Raw genomic sequence first — 21,045 nt, forward strand, 5'->3', positions numbered from 1 at the left:
TTACACACAGTCAAGTCATGAAGGATGGCAAGTTGCTCAAAAAATAGGAGGCTCAGAGTAGTATCATATTTGCATTTGTAGTGGTCAATCCCCTATGGAAAGACTCTTCTACCATTTTTGACAGACAACGTGGCCTACTTAAGCTGCTCGCCGTCTTCTCCCTCGGGTACTGCTTTCGTCGTCTCTACCATGTGGCACGGAGAAAGACCCTCGTGCCGTCGCCTACACTCCATGCCTCCTCCCCATGCTAAGCGAATGGGGAGGGATATCAGCTTCTACTCCAAACGGATCAAAATCGCATTCCCACTTGGGCTGTCTCTTTCTCAATATGCCGAGAATAGACGGGGAAATCTTCTTCGCGCAATCATCACGATGTATCGCCGTCGCCTCCCCCATACCAGAAAATAGTCAAATGCCAATGCCGTTTCATCTTTCGTATCATGACAACATAACAATGAACCCAGACGCCAAGTCTAGACCACGAAAAATCACCATGCCATCCCTATGGGTTCCCCCTTTTGGTTGCAGAAGCGTAGAAAAAGCGAGAGGGACTATATTGTAGGACACATCTAATCCTCATCATCTCCTCGGGGCTTGGGCGGGGGCGATCACTGCGGTCGCGGTCACCGCCTCCACGTCGTCGGTCGCCGCCTCTCCGGTTACCGCCATCCTCGAATCCGGCACCGGTGAGCTTGCGCTCGAGCTCCTCCATCTCGCGCTTGCGCGCGGCTTCGGCGTTGGCCTGCTCTTTCCTCAGCGCAGCAGCAACGGCGGCGATGGTTCGGCGCCAACCGTCGACTCTGTCGCCAAGCTCACGCCATTGCTTCTCGCCGAAGACGCGGTAGACGGTACGGTGGACCAGGAAGACCTGCTCGCGCTGCGACAGCTTACCCTCAACGAGGCCAGCACGAATCACGTCGATGGCCCACAGCTCGATCTCGTTCTCGGGGATTTGCAGAGCCTTGGTGATGAGCTTGTAAGGGATCTCACGAGACGGCTGCGACGCGGCGAGCGAGGCAAATGTGAGGAGGCGGATCTTGCGGTACAGCAGATCGGCGTCCAGGTGCTCCTTCTCGATGAAGTCGTCGTGCTCCTCGTTGAAGTCGTTGTAGTCCTCCAGATCCTTCTCGGCGAAGATCTCGAGGAGCTCGAAGTAGACAGCGTGGGAGTCTGCCAAGGCCTGGACGGCCGGCAGGCTCATCAAGTCTGAGAAATCGTAGTGAGTAGGAGAAAGGAGGCCTGCCTTCAGAGCGCGGAGGGCCAGGCGCTGGGCGTCTTCACTTGAAACCTCGTCCTTCTCGAATGTGTTGATAGCCTTGACGATGAAGTCGTATGACGTGCTGTAGGTAGAAACGATCAGTATAACAAACCTCTAGCGCGGTGTTCATATATGGGATTAGAATGTCGCTTACTGCTCATCGCCGGCGTCGGATGCGACCTCGGCAATCTCCTCGTACAGCTTTCGCTGCGCCTCCTCGTCAATCTCCCACTGCTCAACCCAGGAGTCGAGCGTGCGCAGGTGCTTCTTGAGGTTGTCGAACATGGAGTACTGCTTGACAAAGCGGACGATTGAGGAGAAGATGTGGAAGCGAATCTCGTTATCGGGCTTGACCATGTTGAAGATGTTGGTAAGAGCGCCGAGGGCCAGGGCGGGGCCGTTCTGGGGAGAAGAAGTAATGGGCTTCATGAGGTTGTCGCAGACGCGGGGCAGCAGCTTGTCGGCGTTCTTGGACTGCATGACGAGGTAGACGAGCAGATTGTAGGCGGCCGTGAACTCCTTCTCGGGGACCTGGTTCAGAGCGGAGGAGGCGAGGATGATCTTCTTAAGGATCTCGTCCTGCTGGTCCTTCTCGATCAGGGGCTTGACCTCGTCGCCGATGCGCACGTAGTCGGCCATCTCCTGGGCCAGCTCGTTGAAGGTGCCATCGACGAAGACGAGCTGCGGCTGGACCGAAGTCGAAGCCATGTTGTCGGGTTGCAGGTGGGAAGGTAGAATTTGGCCGATCCACAGGTAGGTTGAGAGGTTGAGTGAGGATCTTTTTGGATGCGGATGGAGACTGACACAGTGCTCTTGTCGGGGACCAATAGCTTCGAGTACGCTATCGACTTCGCAATTATGTTCTTCAATGGCGGCCTGGCGGAGCCGATGATATTTCGGGAAGGCGTCAATCTTCTTGCACCAGCAATTTTGGGGATTTTTTTCGTGGGATGATTTATCTAGCCGAGCGTTGCGCCTACCGAGGACATGCACCTAGCCCGTCCTGCCCCTCCTTTCACAGACTTCCCCTCTTTTATGGGTTCGTCTCCATGTCCAACCAATCGCGCCGGCTTTTTGGTCCCCCACTCTTCACAGATTCTACCGATGCTTTAATCAGGAACAAGAGGGACAGACATGCATTAATCCAGTCTAGATTGGAGAAGCCAGCATAAGGATCAATCCCGGTCAGGAAACAGGATCTCGGATATGGCTTCGTTCAGTGTTCGCCCTTCCCACTTGCTCAGGTTGGTACTACCAATGTTCTCTACTCGTCACTCTCCGCCGTGCCAGAACGCGGGGATTCTAGCTCCAGCGGAAAATGAAGTTGGCTTTCGGCGGCTAGAATCACAATGTATGCCTGTCTTGATTCAATTGCAGTCACGCACGTTGCTATTGGGCACAGAACCAATGGAAATATCACCAACATCATTCTCATTTACTTGGACATCCAAGTAGCACTATGTCCAGAAAACAGGTGCCATTTCCCGATACGGAAGGAGGACTTGCGTCTTGCCGAATTGAGTTGATTGCAACCAGCAGTTCTCTGCCAACGGATTGTAAGCTGGAGAGGGAACGTTCGGTCCGGGAGGAGTCCCATCCATTACATCATTTGTACGAGTAGATTCGCTTGTCCTGCGGAACTACACCCCGGGGCGACCGCAAAGCAGATTGATAGAGGATGAGTATATGTACCGTAGTGAGTCCTCCGTACCATACACACAGCAGGTTGCCAAGGGGTGTTTGAACATAAGACGACATGAATTCCCTACAGCATCTTCATCTGCATAGCTCTGCACGGCAACCACTGCTGAAAGAGCATACCCATGTTGGAGACGAACCACGACCTCTGCCCGCGAAGCAGGTCCATACCCATCCCCGTAACTCGAACGGCGATGAGAATGCAAGTGTTTACTTCATAGGCACTGCGACAACAGTTATAGAGTGGCAAGGCACTCGTATCCTCACAGATCCAAACTTCCTCCATGCGGGAGACCACGTCCATCTCGGCCCCGGTGTCTCGGCAGAACGGTTAACCAACCCGGCCCTCGATTTGCATGAGCTCCCCGCTCTTGACTGCATCCTGCTCTCCCACTACCACGAGGATCATTTTGACCGGAAGGTCGAGGCGTCGCTCAATAGACGCTTCCCCATCATCACAACACCGCATGCCAAAAAGTGCTTGACCTCTTTGAAAGACGAGCCTTTTGAGCGCGTTACAGAACTGGACTTCTTCGAGAGCGTGATGCTTCATACCGGCAATGAGCCAACCCCTGGCACTGACGGAAAGTCTGTCATCCGGGTGACTGGGATGCCTGGGAAACACGTACCGCCAGGCGCGCTGGCCGCTGCCAACGAGTTACTACAGGCAGTGCCACCCATCAATGGCTGGCTCGTCGAGCTTGGTCACGCCCACGACACGGCCACGGGGGCGGATCCCGAGGCGATCAAGACTGGCTACCGGATCTACATCTCCGGGGACACGCTCTTCGTGGACGAGCTCAAAGAGATCAAGCAAAGACTCCAGGACGATAAGATCGACTTGATGCTCATCCACCTGGGCGGAACGACGATCCCGGGACCCAAGATGCCTCTGGTCATGGTGACCATGGACGCGGAGCAGGGGCTGAAGTTGATGCATCTGATGGATCCGGAGGTGACGATCCCGATTCACTATGACGACTACTCGGTCTTCTTGTCGCCTCTTTCGGATTTCAAAGACAAGGTAGACGAAGAAGGATGGCATGATCGCGTCGTTTACCTTGATAGAGGTGAGCAGTATAAATTCAAGGTTCGGACGGCTGAGGGAGCATAGGAGGAATCTGACCGGGGAGGATTCTGCTATTTTGAGTTGGCCCAACGAACGAACGGCCTGGGCTCGCAAGGCATGTGCGACTTGGGCAGCCAAGAGGATGCTAGGCCTTGGCGAGAAACTTGACATATTGGGTGGCATCGGGATGCATGCGGGTAGCCGTTTTAATGCCTTCATATTGGTTACCGACATGTAACGTGGAACAAGCTGTCTGCCAGGTACTAGGTATATCTCATTTCATTCTACTCAACCCATGACCAAGCAACAAGCATGCGCCTGCCGAAAGGGATTGATAGGCAGGCAAGCAACGAAATAGAAATCTTTTCCCTGAACCTGGCTTAAACTTTGCCGGAAAGGATGTGCGACGTATAGGCTGATAAGGTTGGCCATGGTCCGACTAGACCCAGACATGAGGAACATGAAGTTATGCAGCACGGACCTTGTCTTTCTAATATAAAGCAATTAAATTAACGCTAAGGTTAAAACCAGGGATAAATAATTACGGCTGCCACCCTCCTTTTTTCTTCGTTTAATTAATGCTCTGCTTTACTCATTTGTTTTTAAATAAAAGTCTCTTTTTAAAGGCTTGGGCCCCGACGCGCGCAACCGCCATCACCGCCAGCATCGCGTGCACTCTGTCCAAGTTTCCACATCCGGTCCGCGCATATAGCCTCCGTTCCGTTCCTGTTCTGGGCGTCGCTGAATGCCGTGACTGGTGACTGGTGACTGTACCGTCTACCCGATATAGTTGCAGCTCGGCCTGGAGCTGCACCTGGGCGTCCCGACAGCAAAAGCGTAGCGCAGCTCGGTGCACGTTCGTTTATAATACTACCGGCGAAGCAGCGACCAGGATCCAGCCGCATCCCTTGATTCGAGCTGGTCTACATTTCCATCCGCCAATGGACCAGGACAAGATGGAGGGAGTAGTCTCTACCTCGGCTCCGGAGGCCCCCATGCATGACGCACCGCTGCTCAGTCCATCTCCAGTGCAGCCCCAAGAATCTCACAGCACTTTTGCGACAGTTCCTAATGGGGCCGCTAGGGGAGATGGTCCTGGTTTCGTCATGGGCGAGCCCGATGCAGTAATTACCGGAGCGGCAACACCACAGCCGCCGAGTGCCCAGCCGCAGCCTCCGTCTGCATCATCATCTTCGTCGGCATCGGCGCCGGCATCGGCGCCGGCACCAGCACCGGCACCTTCCAAACTCTTCACGCCGGCCTCCACCCCCGGTGTGACCCCCGGTCCTCCGTCAGCATCTCTGCCGCCCCGGACATCGCCATTGGCCGCGCAGCCTCCGCCGGCTCAATATGATCGCCGGACCTCCATGCCCCAAGGAGGCAAAGTGCCCATAGTCGAGCCTCCTGGGGTAGGCCTTCGGCGAGCTGCCAGCCAAACCCCCAATGCCTTCCAGTCGCCGGGTCGTGATCATGGCCGAGAGAATCCCAAGTTCAACGACGATCTCTCCAGACTTACACACGCCGTGCAGCAATCCGTGCCCGAGGCAGTGCGGCGAGTCACCCGGGACAATTGGGAGAAGATATTGCTGGGGACAGGATTTCACCAGGCCTTCATTGTAAGTAACCAGGACGTCTTGCCCGTCATTCGTTTGTTGTTTCTTTTTCTTCTTCAACTGCACCGTCCCAGCCGCCGACCAATCTACCGTATGATCGGGAGACGACCCGATGTATTCAACGTCAAGATCCGAACCTTCCAAAAGCCCTCCTATTTCGATAGAGCACACCACGTCCGAAAGCACCATCCACCTTCCGTCCGGTGTTCCATCCCCGCTTCCGTCTGGTGTTCCAACTGATGCTTGACGCCTCATCGTTACCAGTTCCTTTTTTTTCTTTCTTACTGTGACCAGCTGCGGTTGTTGGTTGTGACTTCCATTCTATCGGTGTCTTACATTCACCACTGCGTCCACCCACCACTTCATCAAGCACTCGTTCCTCTCGCGCATCCCCTCAAATTTGTTGTGACAGGAGAAACAAAAACGTTGGGGCTTTCTGCTCGCCACGCATATGACTGACTTGACTTTAGATGAACGCAATAATTCATCACGCAAACGGTGATATTCTCCGTCGTGGTATCAGAGAATTTGGTCGCAAGATGGTGTCCGAGTCCCACGACGCCATCATTTCTCATTTCGGGCCGGCGGATCTTGACTCGGTTGCTGATGCCATCCTGGACAAGGCGAGCGATGCATTCCTCGACAAGGCTTTGGAACGCCGTCTAGCTACTATCGATGCTCGCTCACTCATCGACGCTCTGGCCCGTGCCGAACGACTGGGGTACGAGAGCAACGACGTGAATGGAGATAACGGGACAACGGCATCACCGCCGGTGCAAACACCTACAATACAGGGCAACCATTCGTACCAGTTCCAGCAGCAAGCACAGCAACAAATGCCACACCAAGAGTTCGCCAGGTCCTCGCCCACCTCACTGATGCCTCCGGCGCCGCCTCCGAAACAGCAAAGCAGTCTGCAATGTCCGCTGTGCTGGCGGAAATTTGCAGCCGCACCTCCCTACGAATTTGTGAGTACCTCTGACCCACTGCCATGTCATCCTCTGATGAATTTCTCTAACTTGTCAATAGCATGTCAAAAAGCAGCTATGTACCAAAACCCCTCCCAACTCGGACGGATTTCCCTTCAACTGCTCCGAATGCGGTGCCGGTTTCGTGACAGCAGTTGGGCAGAAATCGGTAAGTTGCAGTAGCCAACATTCTTCTCTCCGAATCCTGACTGACATTGCTTCTAGCATTACTTGAACCGTGTCTGTGGCGCACACGGCTTTGCTCCAGCTACACCAAAAGCGCCCCCTGCTCCAGCCAGCTCTCCTGCAATGCAAGTGGCCACCCCGATGTACGTACAGCAGCCTGCATCGCAAATGCAGCAGCAAAGCCCGTATAGCCAACGAGGTCAGCCGCAACCGCCTTGGTCCACTCCCGTTCCAAAGCAGAACTCCGAAACCCCAGGCGCCTCGGCTCCGCCTTCATCCTCGGGCGCGGTTGCTACTGATCCTTACGCTCATCTGAACCCTGGCACACGCGCGAGACTTGACCAGGATCTTCTGGCAGCGGAAGCGGCATATGCCCCCCGCTTCAAGGAGGCTGAGATGATAGCCGATCCCGATGAAAGAAAATTGAAGCTGGAAGGACTTCAGAACAGCTTCTCCACAAAGCAGTCGATCATCAGGAAGAAGTACGGCGTCCGGCTTCGACAGAGACGCACAAAAGAGGAGATAGAGGCGGAGCGCATCCGGCTAACCGGCCATACTGGCACTCCCGGAGGCAAGAGACAACGTGTTGATGACGGGCTTGGGGACACGCCTTCTTATGTACCATCGCAACAAACCCCTCAACTTCCGGCTACCCCTTCCGTGAACAACCCGGCATTTACTCCAACGAAACATCTGTCAGTAACAGACATGAACTCGTCGGGCCTTGGGGGCTCCAGCGCTACGGCGGCGACTGCCGACCCGACTACCAATGTGCAGCAATATCACCAAACCTCCCCAAATCCACCGCCTCGTAACAGTCTAGCTGTATACCAGCGGAATGGCTACCGGGTAGACAGACACGTTTCCCGCTCGGTCCCTCAGTCTCCCGTTCAGTCTCCTATCCAGGTTTCTCCTGCGCAGGCTTCTCCAGCTCCAGCTAACAACCCCAACGCAACGGCCGAGGCAGCGGCTGATGCACCAGCACGGGGCCCATCTTTTACTGCTATCAGAAGCAGCTCAGCTGCAGCCCCTCTAGTTCTCGATGATGACGACCCTTCGTCTGACAGCGATTCGGATGGGGATGGTGAGATTCCGGCCAAGCTTCCACCGGGTAGCAGGCCCAACGGGCCCTCCTCAAGGGGCTGGGTTGGCTAATCTCCTCTTCCGTGCGGATAAATAAACTCGCCACGCACTACTACGGATTTGTCGACAGTCAGGCAGAGCTGGGATTGGTTGTTGACCCCTGGGATTGCACGAGATTGAGCGATCTGGCATGGTTCTTCAGAGACTCGATGGTGTTCGTGCTGTTATACCCCCATTCGTGTTACATTATCATCGCTCCGTTTGTCCATTCACAGATAAACCGCTACTCATGGATTGGTTTGCCACGACGTGGTTCACGTAACGATGGCACAGCGTGCGTTTCCCAGCACTGCTCTGTTTGTTGCAAGGTCCCAAAAGCAAGCTGGTATGACATTGGCACACGGCTGGAGGGTACAGGACTCTTCCAATCATTCTTGCTATTTTATATTTGCCTGGGCGGTGTGGCCTCTCCATTCAAAAGGCTTTCAAGGTGGCAGGGAAAGAGCGAGGAAAGCGGGTTTTCCAAGGGAGGAAGAGACAATGGTGATGACATCCTTTATACCCACAGGCATCACCTGCCTGATCTCAAATTTCCTGCGTTGCGCTTATCTTTCAAGGAGGGAGCTACAGCCGCCAGATTTGGCCCATGGTCTCTCTATGTACTTATTTGTACGACATCCTTATCTTCTCTCACGATGAGCAAGAATAGCCTTCGATAATAAAAGGCCTATAAGCAAGATACCAATGGTTTCCTTGACGGAACCGTGACAGCTTCATTATGTATGTATATCCACCGAGTATTTTGGCAAATTTCTGGGGATGAGCTGTGATAAGCTATGATGCAGCCGGCGTAGCAAATACCGCAGATCCGTCTCTTTCGATTCGGCTAAATAGGGTCATGACAATAACACAGGCTTAGCCGGGTCGCTGTGGTAAGCTGGCCCCCTGCTGCTTGAGGGCTTGGGCAAACTCTCGAGTAGAGATCGGCCGCTTGAAAACCTCAACCAAGCATGGCGATGCATGGGACAGGCATATTGTGATGTCGCACATTGGCTGGTTCCTGCGTATTCTTATTCGTATCTACAGTCTAAAGCATGCTGATGAGGACTACTGGTTCCTTGCCTGAATACTCCATGGCGAGCTAAAATCCTGCATCTCTGCACGTGCCCTTTTCCCCAGTTGGTTGGGCGTATATACAACAAGAAGATAACCACGGTCCATGCCCACCGCCACGGCTCTCGAGGAGGGATATTAGAAGAAGATCGCAAGATTGATGGCTACTTATTCATCTCAGTACGGATACGATAGACTCGGTCGCTAGCTAGTCTCATTGTACCAGGTAACTATTAACAGCAAGCACCCCGCAACACCAAGCGATGCCAAGTAAGATGCAACCCCTACTGGCTGCCCCCCCTCTGATTGACCCCTCCTGATTTCAGATGATTCTAGAGCCCCTGAGTAATAATAATAGTATATAAAGGGGTTAAATCTCACTCGTCTGCTAATTAAAATAGATTAATTCCTTCCTCTTTTTTCCTTTTTTTACTATTATTAATATAATTAAAGAAGTATATATTATATAAGCGGTTTAGTTTATACTAGCCGGCGAAAGTATTAACTATACGGTTAAAAATTATAATATTAATAAGGGCATCTTTTATAATCGACTTAAGGGTTAACTTTTTAAAAAAGAGAAGTATAAAGCCCTTTAGCTTTTCACCCTTATTAAAGAGACTTTTTTAATTAAATAGGCCTTTTTTAAAGCTAGCTTAAACTATATATTAATATACCGGCTATTTCGTATATATATTTAATATATTTCCTTTATAAAAAAGGTCGATTACTTTATTAATAAGCGATAAGTACACCGTTTCTTAAAACGTTATTCGGCTTTTAAAACTATATATATTAAAGTAATAGATTTTTAACGCCTTATATATATATTAAACGAAGCTATACGAGGGTTTTTTAATCGGCTTAATATTACTATTATTAATAATATACCCCCTCGATTTAAATTTAATGCCGATAAAGTAGGAATTATAATAATAATAGGGGAAAGTATTATAATAATCGAACCTACCGCTTATTAAAGTTTAATATAAAATGACTCGGTTAATTATAAGTAAATAACTATTTTAAAGTATATTAATATTATTAGTGATGTTTTACCACTTTTAATTATATTTAAAAATTAATCGGTTTAATAATAGTAGTTTTTTTAAGAAGAGGACGAGGTTAATTACGAATATAAAGACTAGACTTTTAAAGCGTTATTAAAAGGATAAATTTTTAATCCTATAGCTTTAAAGTAATTAAAAAAGATTTTTATCCTTTTTACGAAGCTTAATAACTTTAATTAATAGAGGCTTTTAATTTTTAATAAATATAAAAGTTATATCGATAATAACTTTATATTAACGGCGTTAAAAGTTAAAGTATAGCTCTTTTATTTACTATTATATAATTCTTATATACTTTAGCCCTTAAATATTAATTATTTTAAAGTCTTAAAAAAGAGGTTTTAAAGGGAGCTTAACTTAGTATACACTATTATTAATAATAGCTACGTTAAGAAAAGGGACTTCTTTTAAGCTTAATATAAAGGTGTATAAATTTAAGTGGTAACGATAAGTAAAAAGTAGTGAAAGGATAAAGCTAACGCTTATCCTTTTATATTTCTAGGGGGCCTAAGTTTTTATATATATAAGGCGGCGAAGTAAAGCCGGAACCGGTATATAAGCGCCCCGTTCCCTTTATTTTTATTATAACTATTCCTCTCTTTAAGTAGGCGTCCCGACTACGGAGGCGGCCTTATTTACGTGGTTTATTAATCGACGAAAGCTTAGTTAAAAAAGAGTTCCGTAGTAAGTAATAAAATAATAAAGTAGAAATAAAAGGTAAATAAAAGATAAGTAAAGGGCGCTGTAACGAACGCTATCTGGGTTCCAAAGGAAACCTAGTAAGACGTACTGGGGTTTTATGTTTGGTAATACGAGAGAGTATTTAAACGTGCGATAAAAGTCTACTTTTATCGATACAATGTGCAATAGCTGTAGGAATAAAGATAACTGAGGTGCGTAGATTTAAAGGTATTTATAATAGGGTCGTTAAGGCTGTTTGCTTTACTAATGGGTTAAATTAATGCTTAGATTAATTATTAAAGTAGAAAGTGTTTATATAAAATATATAGGGAATATTTATCGTTATATATCTAACTTTTCCTTTACTGATTTCTTTAGATTTCGGGGATTTCGCAGTTTTCGCAAGATCCTGTCGAGTTAACTCTCTGGCTTTTATCGCGATCCCGAGAGTCGTTACGCGTATTTTATTTTTACGTAACCAATATTATTCTACTATAGTTTATTTTTCCCTAGCTATTTAATTCGTGCTGTCTAATTCGTACTATCTAGTTCATACTGTCCAATTCGTACTATCTAATTCGTAGTATTAATTATCGTCGTAATTAGCCTTACTGACCAGTAGGGTCGTAATAACTGGTAGGGTTTCGTTAACTAGTGGGGCTTCGGATTACGCTGGGTCTTTATATAGAGGTTTCGGGGTATCGTAGGGCCGTGCCGTAAGGTGGGTTCTAAGCCGTATGGCTGGGCCAGGTCGTAATACTATCCCTTCCCTTCTATTTGCTTTATTCTTAAAGCAGTTTAGTCGCTATAAATACCTATAGGTTGCCGTTATACTGGGATTTTTGTGAGTTCTTTCCTTTTTCTTACTTTTATTATAATGTATACTTATTATATCGTTTAATCGTATCGAGAAACGTCGTGTATCCAAGTAATCTAGGATAGAAAAGTCTCGTACTTATAATCTTCTTGCTCAGGCTATTTTTTAAAGTCCCATCGAAATACCGGACGGTTGTTCTTACTGCATTCGTCGTGGTTTTACTTGTCGGTTTTTACCGGACGATTCTTCTCGGTATAGTGAGTGCGTTTTTAACCACCAGTCCGGGTGTGACATGGGTTTTTCGGTTAAGGTATTAATAGACGCCGCCCTTTAATACTCGAAGTTGGAAGCCGAGATCGAGGAAGTTAAGGAACGTCGTCGTAAAATAGATACGAAAATATAGCGCCTTCGGAAATAAAAAAAGCTGTGGTTTAAAAAGATAATGCGTGCCGTTTAGCGAGGTTTAAATTTCGTCGAGGAGCTGGAACGTGTAGAACGAGAGAAAGCAGAGAAAGAGGCTCGTTATAAGGCTATATCCGAACCGGCTCCTGGGGAGGTTCCGATATTGCCTTCCGACTTCTTATTCGACTAGAACGCCGTATACCCTAACGTGCTGTTAAAGCCGTCATTATTAGCGGAGTTCGGGGTCGTTCTTTAAATTATTAAAGCTTCCTAGCGGCGTTCCCCAAGTGTTTTTTAAGTTCCTACGTATTGTCTTCCGTTAAGTAACCCTTCCACTTAACAAGGTATTTCCATCCCTTCCCTACTTGTTTCTTATCGAGAATCGTTTTAATTTTATACTCGTGCTAATCTGTCTCGACTTCTAGCTAAGTTTCGGTTTTCGCGTTTTTAGGGGCTAGTTCGAGCAATAAAATATAAAATATAAGGTGTATCCGCATTGTTTTAGGTAGCGATAGTCGGTAGTTAGTTTTTAAAATAACTTCTGCGATTTTAAATAGTCCGATTTTTTTAAAGTCTAGTTTTTCGCTTGGTCGCTTGGTTTTAATATTTCGCCGTAGGAGGTAAACTTTTTTTCCCTTTCCTAAGGTTAGTCCCTTCAACCTAGTCTAGTTAGCGTACTGCTTTATTCGTTATTAGAGGAAGGTAAGGTTTTACTGTAGTATTATCTGTAACTCCTTTGGTTTTTCGACTTGTATAGTCGCGATAGGTGCTAACTTTCTTTTTAAGGGTGTTTTAGTAATTTTTAGGTTATACTTATAGTTTACCCGAAATGGGGATATACGGGTGGCCTCGTTGTTTACGCTATTATAGGTGAACTATGCTATAGGTAATAACTATACCCAGTTATCTTGTTTATAGTTAACGTAGTAACGTAGGTACTGCTCCAATATTTAGTTTATTTGTTCGGTTTATCCGTCCGTTTAAAGATAGTAAGCTGTGAACAGCTTATGTTTTACGCCGAATTACGCTATTAGCGACTTTTTAAAATTTAGCGGTAAACAATTTGTCTCGGTCGGAGATAATCGTTTCAGGTAGCCTATACTAATTGATAATTATTCGTAGGAACGTGTAGGTTAAGTTATTAGTATCGCTAAATTTTTTATACGGTAGGAAGTAAGCGTACTTCGTAAGTTTATCCGTGATTACTAGGATACTGTCGTAGTTAACTCTAGTTAGGGGTTCTTTTAATAGGGGTAGCTTAACTACGAAATCGAGTGCGATTATTTTTTATACTTTGTTTAGTAGTAGAATTAGTTATAGTTCCCTATAGGGTCGGTGTTTAGCGGCCTTGGTTTTATTATAAAGGTCGCACTCGTTAATTATTTTAATCACGATTAATTTAAGGTTTTTATAGTCGAATTACCTAGTAATTCGTTTCCAGGTCTTAAATACTCCTTGGTGTCCGTGCGCGGGATGCTCGTAAAATTCTTTAATAAAGTTTTTACGGTATTACTTAAGGATATGGATCTTGTTTCGGTAGAAGACGAGGTTGTCTCGTTTCTCGAGGTGATCCCTGGTGTAATTGGTAAGATCCGGGGTTTAATCTAATTGTCGGAACTTAGAGACTTAATCGTTGTTGTACTATACGGAACTTATAGTATTTAATTATCGTGACGGCGTGAGGTTGCCGTTCTGGTCGTAGGTTAAGATAGTCCGTGTCTTAGGTAGGATTTCTTTTTAATGGTTTGGTCGTCGGCTTAGCGCGTCGGCGCGACCGTTCTCGCTACCCTTACGGTAAATAATGGTAAGGTTAAATCTTGAGAGGAATTCAGACCATCGTACTTATCGTTTATTTAGCTCCTTTATCGTAGTGAACGTTGTAAGGTTCTTATGGTCGGTGTAAACCTTAATTGGTTCTACCGTTCCGCTAAAATAATATCGCTATTCTTCGTAAGTTTTAATAATGGCCATTAACTCTTTATCGTGGATCTGATAGTTAAGTTCTGGTCTATTAAGTTTCTTCGAGAAAAATACGACAGGGTGCGACTTTCTGTTGTCGTCCCGTTAATTGAGTTGTCCTCCGATCGTATAATCCGATGCGTCGGTCTCGACTTTAAAAAGTTTAGTAGGATCTGCTACGCGAAGTACTGGTTCGTTAAGGATTCGCTCCTTGATATCGTGGAAAGCTTAGTCTTCTTTTTCTATCCATCGAAATAGTTCGTTCTTTTTTGTTAAGTTCGTTAGAAGTGTCGTTAACCTATTAAATCCGGGGATAAATATTCGGTAGTAATTAGCTAGTTTTAAAAAAATTTGATTTTTATAACGCTTATAGGCGTGGGCTACTCTTTAACTGCTAAAATCTTGGAAGGTTTTATCCGGATTTTTTTAAAGGATATTACGTATCCTATAAATATAACGGATCGTTAATGGAACTCGCTCTTTTTTAGGTTGACCAGTAGGTTGGCGTCCTGTAGTTTTCGGAGTATTAATTTAACGTGCTCTCGATACTATTTATCGTTTTCGGAGTAGATTAGGATGTTATCGAGGTATACTACGATAAACTTGTCGAGGTATTCTCGTAAAACGTAGTTAATTATTGCTTGAAAGTTAATTAGTGCGTTGGTTAAACTAAACGGTATAGCCTAGTACTCGAAATATCTGTACTTGGTTCGGAACGCGGTTTTCCATTCCTCTCTTTCCTTAATACGGATCAGGTTGTATACGTTGGAGAGGTTAAGTGTTGTGAAGATCTTAGCGTATAATAGCTTATTTCGCAAATCGTTGATTAAAGGTAAGGGGTACCGGTTTTTAATAGTAATTTCGTTGAGTTTCCGGTAATCGATATATATACGCCATTTGGGTTTCCCGTCCCTGCTCTTTTTAGGATAAAGAGTATAGGGAATCCTGTTGGCGACGTGGATAGTCGTATAACTCTTTTCTCGAGATTTTCCGTGATATATTTCTTTAAGGTTTATTCGTGCTCCTAATTAAGTTTATATATAAGTATAAATAGGGGTTCCTTTTTATTTTTAAGAGGTATTTTATAATCTTACCGTGTATAAAGCGGTAAGCCTGTCTTTAGTTTCCTACTAAAAAGAGTTTCGAATTACCGGTACTCTTTTAGTACAGTCGTCGTAATATTCGGCTTAGGCTCCTTAGTAATAATATATGCCTTAAAAACTTTAAGTTTACTAAGGGGTTATTTTTTAAACCGCTGCCTATCGATTAAACCTCTTTTTAGTGTATCCCACTAAAGTTAGCCTGTTTTCTAGTTAACTCTAAGATTACTTACCCGTAATTAAGGTATCCTTAAAATTATATCGTATCCTGCGACGTCCGTAATATTACACGTAATTCGTTTATAACGTCCTCCGATATTAATTAAAAGGTTCGCGACTTCCCTTCGTACGTCCCCATTATCGTACGTCATAAGTCCTCCATCGACGGTTCTAAGTCGGTATAAAGCGTCTTTTTCCTGCTATTCCAAAGCTAGGCTATTAACGATTCGTGGTAAAATATAATTACTTTGCGCTCCGCTATCCAACAGCGCTCAGATAGTAACTCCTTTAATTTCGACCATTAATACGATATAGTCGTAAATGTTTTAATTATTCGTTATTAAGCATAGGGATTTATCGTGTCCCGTCGGGTGTCGTTTTTCTATAACCGGCGGAAGTCGTTTCCCGACCGTTATAGTAAGTTTCGTTCGTCGGTTATTCGTTAGTGGCGACGGATCTATACGTACGGTATTTCGTGGTCGTACGGTGGTGGCGGTGTTTAGGATCCTATTATTATAGCAGGTCCTTTAACCTAGAAATTTTAGGTATCCTGGAAGCATCGTGCGCTTTCTTTAAGCGTTCGGTAGGCTCGTAACTTTTCCTAAGCGTACTGTAGGCACTCGTCGTTAATGCAGTCCCTCTAGTCCTATTTCTTTAGGTGGTATTCTCGGGGCTACTGTGGAGTTTTTTCGATTAATAGGTAGGCTCGTCGGGGGTTAAGTATAATTGTTTTAACCTTCTCAATAAGGTGGTCGAGGTATAGTTACCTGATTAAGTGCTTACCAATCCTTCGAGGAAACTATCCCTCTTCGAACTTTTTTACTAAGTACTCGGTATAACTATTGTAGATACAGCCGATCTAAACGAGTAAGAAATGGTTATCGTGTATTAACGAAATTCTAGGATTGTCGCCGACAGCGTAGTTTTCTTTTACTCCTTATTTAAATCCGTACATAATAAATATTTACCGCAGCTTTCGTAATTTAGGAAGTATAACTCCTAGGATCGCCAGCCATCCGTCGATATTTAAGTCTCGAGGTTTTGCTACTTCTACGGCGAGTTCGGGTATAGGTAGTTTAATAAGCCGTTTAAGATCCTCTAATCGGCGCTCGGCGCGGACTAGGTTATTTCTCGGGTTTTTATTTTCGCTGCTGCCCTCGCTGCTTTCGTTATTATAGAGGGTTTATCGTCGTACCATCGCGAGGGTACGTATAATACCTTGCCGTTTAGGGGCTTTAGGGAACCATCCCGTTCCTTCCTTATTTACTAAGTAGTCGTGGTAACCATCGTCGTAACAAGCTATCTAGGATAGGCTGCCGTAAGGCACGTTTATCGTGCTATTGGCGCTGCTTTCCTTAATAGCTGTAAGGGTTGGTCGACTACTGGTAGCATTAACTTGTCGTTTATCCGGGACTCTTCGAAAATCTTTTTTAAAGATCGACAGTTTCGGGCGAAATATCCCTGTTTTTAACAGTTATAGCAGGTAACGCCCTATTTTTTATCGTGTTTATCGTGTTTAATAATATCGAGGTTTATAGGTTTACTATGATAGCTATACGCTGTGTTACTCTTCGGTGGTATACTATGGTGGTAACGCGGTCGTCCTGTGTTGGCTGGGACTCGACTAGTTTACCGTTGTTGTCCGCCTTACTTTTCGCGGCGTTGTTCGTATATACGAATATCGATCTTAATAGTGAGCTCTATATACGAAAAGAAATTATTAGGGGTATTAAGCCGGCTAAGTTCGTCTTTAACGTCTTTTTTTAACCCCCGGTAATATATTATAATTTTCGTAGCTTCGATGCAGTTTAGTCGAGCTATAATGTGTCGGAACTCGGCGGTATAAGAGGCGGCTGACCCCTTTTATTTAAAAGTTTCTAATTCTCTTTCTGCCTGTCGCTTTTCGTCGGGGTCCTGGAAAAGTGACTTAAGAGTTTATTCGAAACCATCGTAGTTTTCGAAAATTCGTTGTGCCTCTGCGCGGCATAGCTTAACTTGCTAGTCATTTTTCACGAGTTCGTCCAGGTAGGGTTTAAACTAAGCGAGTGCTTTGCCTTTAAGGAACGAGGCGACGTGGACAACTTGCTGAGTGGCGTCCTGGAACGTTCCTTCATAAAACCGTTGGTAGGCTTTAACCTAGACAAGAAATCCGCGGAGATTTCTACTTGTCCCGTCGAAGGCTGCTGGGGTACTAATCTTTATGCCTCCCTTAAGAGCAACAGGGGTTTAAATAATGTTGGCGGCAGTACAGAAAAGGCGTATTTCCTCACGTAGCTCGTCGATATCTGGTGTTTATCCTGGGGTGTCCTTGGCTAGGAGTTCGTTACGTTCCTTTTCGAGCTTAACGTAGTGGTGCTAATAGTTAGCGCTCTCCTGCTCAAGTTCCTTAATTCGTTTAGCCAACGCCTATCGGGTAGGGCTATCGTCGCTGTCGTCGCTGTCTACCTCTATCGCGGGGTCTCGATAAGAGGTGCTTACAGTAGTAATAGAGGCCTTCCCGTAGCGAGAAGTATTACTAGGTCTAAGTGTAGACATGGTTCCTATAGGTGCTATTGCTTAAAGGTTTAAATAATAACTCGTAAGAATAAGAGTAATTAAAATATAACGAACGCTATCTAGGTTCTAAAGGAAACCTAGTAAAACGTACTAGGGTTTTATATTTAGTAATACAAAAAAGTATTTAAACATGCGATAAAAGTCCACTTTTATCGATATAATATACAATAGCCGTAAGAATAAAAATGACTAAAGTGCGTAAATTTAAAGGTATTTATAATAGGGTTGTTAAGGCTGTTTACTTTACTAATGGGTTAAATTAATACTTAAATTAATCATTAAAATAGAGAGTGTCTATATAAAATATATAGGGAATGTTTATCGTTATATATTTAACTTCTCCTTTATTAATTTCCTTAAATCTCGGGGATTTCGTAGCTTTCGCGAAATCCTATCGAGCTGACTCTTTAACTCTTATCGCGATCCCGAGAGTCGTTACGCGTATCTTATCTCTACGTAACTAATATTATCCTACTATAGCTTATCTTTCCCTGGCTGTTTAGTTCGTACTGTTTAATTCGTACTGTCTAGTTCGTGCTATCCAATTCGTACTGTCCAATTCGTAATATTAATCATCGTCGTAATTAGCCTTATTAACTAATAGGGTCGTAATAATTAATAAGGTTTCGCTAACTAGTGGGGCTTCGGATTACGCTGGGTCTTTATACAGAGGTTTCGGGGTATCGTAGGGCCGTGCCGTAGGGTGGGTTCTAGGCCGCATGGCTGGGCCAGGTCGTAACAGGCGCGAGGCGCCGAGGCGCTTATATTTAAAATACCCTTCGAAATATAAATAAACTTATAAAATTATTAAACCCTCGTTCGTTATCTTTTTTTATAATATCGATTATAATCTTCTTTATAATTATTAACACTACGGTTTTTTTCCGTATCCTATTATTTTCGCGCCCGTTCTCTTATCGTAACCCGTTTAATACCCTTTTATTTATTATAGCCGCCGCTTAACACCGTATTAATTTATTAAGTAATTACGACGGCGTATTTATTACTACCGCGGCCGATTAAGCCTATTATTTATACGTTTCGTTTTAAGCGGCTAATTATAAGCTTTTTAAAAGCGAGCCGCCGAAATTTAATTACGTTTTTAATAACCCGCGTTCCTTATTATATAATTAAGTATACTTAAAACTCGGCTATATTAACGGCAATAAAATTTACGAGGCTATAAATATATATAATCTTTTAAATATTAAAAGTATTTCGTTAACGCTTTATAATAAATTCCCGGCGTTTTTATAAGCGATTTTAACGTCGTCGGCATTATTTTTTTCGGGTTTAACCGAATACTTCTAAAAAATAAATAACGCCGATAAATACGTTTTCTTTTTAACCTTTCGCCGCGAAGCGGGTAGTATTTTTTTATCGTTTCGTCGTTATTTTTACCCGTATAATCGAAGCTTATAAAGCCGAATTTAATATTAACGGCTCGAAAAAAACCGTTAAAATAAATAAAAATCCTCGGGTATTTTTTTATTATTACCGCGGGTGTTTAACGAATTTATTTTAAATAAAAAAGCTTAATTAATTACCGCTAGGAATGCTTCGCCCGCGAGGATACTTTACGTAAACGTTTTTAGCTTAACGCCTTTAACGCTATAAATCTAAGGATCCCCTTTTTATATTTTATAGTCTCGTTAATATTTCTTTAAATTATCGATAAGCTTATAATTATCGAGGCTTTCGTTTAGCCTTACTTATTATTTCGTAACCGTAGCTTCGCTACTTAATATATAACTTTTAATTTCGCTTAGGAACGTATCGCCGCCTTTTTCGCCCGTATTAATAATAACGCTATTAATAAATAGGCCGATTATTTCGAAGATCGTTTAAAACCCGTAGATTTAATTTTTTAAACGAACGTTTCGTTTTTATTCCGGCCGCGTTTTTTTTTATTAAGGGTATAATTTAATTAGCGTAACGCGAAACCTTATAACTTATTAAAAAAGCGTAAATATAATTATCGTTTAAATAAATAAGTTCGATTTTTACCGGGGCCCGGTTTCGGCCGTATTTTTATAATTATTAATTAATAATTCGCTAGAGTCTTTAAGTCGTTTTAACCTTTTATTATAATTTTTTTAGGCCTGCCCTTTTTTTTCGTAGTTAATTAATCGACGTGTACCCTTTTTTTATATTACGCGACCTTCGTTAACGCGTTCTCTAGGTTTTCGGCCGGCTTTTATTAATTATATTCGAATAACGTGGTTTACCACTACGCGACGTATATTACTTAGCAACGCACCTTTTCTACTTCTCGACCCTTTTATATAAATTAATTTAATTATAACGCTTAAAATTAATCAAAACTACTCGCTATCCGATTCCTCGCTTAATTTTATATTTTTTTATATGTTTACGTATTATAACCTATCTCGCCGTAAATATTACAACGCCTTCTACCGGTCGCCCTCCGCTTCGACGAACCCTTATTTTTACTTTTATCGGGCGTTAAACGTTTTTTTTTACCTTTTTATTCTATAACTATTAAAATTTTTTAATAATAAAAGCTCTTTTAAATTAAACTCGCGACTTTTTAGCTCTCCGGCGTTTAAAAAGTATTAAATTAGCCTCCTTTAATATATATATTTTATTGCGTATAAGAGTTATTTTATAGGCTATTTTAATTATACTTTTCGTTATTTAGTCTACCGTATTTAAAATCGGCGTCGGAAAGCTTCTTTAATAGGTAAATACCTTTTTTTTAATATAAATAAAGTGCTTAGTTATTTATTAGGGGTTGGACGGCGTTTAAAGGTCATAGGTATAGGCCGTTCCTAAACGGGATAGATTAAGTATAAACGTCCGGAGACGCATATTTAGCTTATTAATTATTTCGTTAGGGTTATAAAGTATTAAACTAAATACGCTAAATCTAAATTTAATATTAATTTTTATAAAAACAGTAAAATACGCGGCTTTAAAAATAATAAAGAATTCGAGCTTAGTAATATAGTTTATAAAAGCTTTAATAAATAACTCGATTTTTTTCGAATAAGTACGCTTTAAAGGCGAATAAAGTATTATATCGAAAAGTTAAAGCAAATATAATAAATAGGGAAGTATACTAATAATAATAATATCGTTATCCTAGTAATATACCTCGAATTCGGCCGAAATATAGCTTTCGTAACCGTTAAAAATTAAAAGGCGGTAGCGACCTTTCGTTTATAATCTAATATATTTATTAAAATATTTAATTTAATTTAAGCTTATCTCGTTATTAATTCAGCTATTA

General features: G+C 43.7%; 3 protein-coding genes across 3 annotated transcripts; 2 read left to right on the forward strand and 1 right to left on the reverse strand.

Annotated features, from left to right (window-relative positions):
* Positions 1-502: 502 nt before the first annotated feature.
* On the reverse strand, positions 503-1,966 carry PG986_007230 (uncharacterized protein; the record flags this gene model as incomplete). Its single annotated transcript, XM_066843452.1, has 2 exons — positions 503-1,370; positions 1,413-1,966. The coding sequence occupies 2 exons, from the start codon at positions 1,964-1,966 to the stop codon at positions 503-505; spliced, it is 1,422 nt and encodes a 473-aa protein (XP_066699564.1).
* A 1,048-nt stretch (positions 1,967-3,014) lies between these two features.
* Positions 3,015-4,070, forward strand: PG986_007231 (uncharacterized protein; the record flags this gene model as incomplete). Its single annotated transcript, XM_066843453.1, has 1 exon — positions 3,015-4,070. One exon carries the CDS (start codon positions 3,015-3,017, stop codon positions 4,068-4,070), a length of 1,056 nt encoding a protein of 351 aa, XP_066699565.1.
* Positions 4,071-4,981: 911 nt separating this feature from the next.
* On the forward strand, positions 4,982-7,947 carry PG986_007232 (uncharacterized protein; the record flags this gene model as incomplete). The annotated part of the gene is made up of 4 exons (XM_066843454.1): positions 4,982-5,641; positions 6,109-6,606; positions 6,668-6,775; positions 6,832-7,947. 4 exons carry the CDS (start codon positions 4,982-4,984, stop codon positions 7,945-7,947), a joined length of 2,382 nt encoding a protein of 793 aa, XP_066699566.1.
* Between the last annotated feature and the right edge of the window lie 13,098 nt (positions 7,948-21,045).

Source organism: Apiospora aurea, assembly GCF_038362705.1.
Source record: "Apiospora aurea strain CBS 24483 chromosome Unknown utg000005l_segment0_segment0, whole genome shotgun sequence".
In the NCBI taxonomy this organism is placed as follows: domain Eukaryota; kingdom Fungi; phylum Ascomycota; class Sordariomycetes; order Amphisphaeriales; family Apiosporaceae; genus Apiospora; species Apiospora aurea.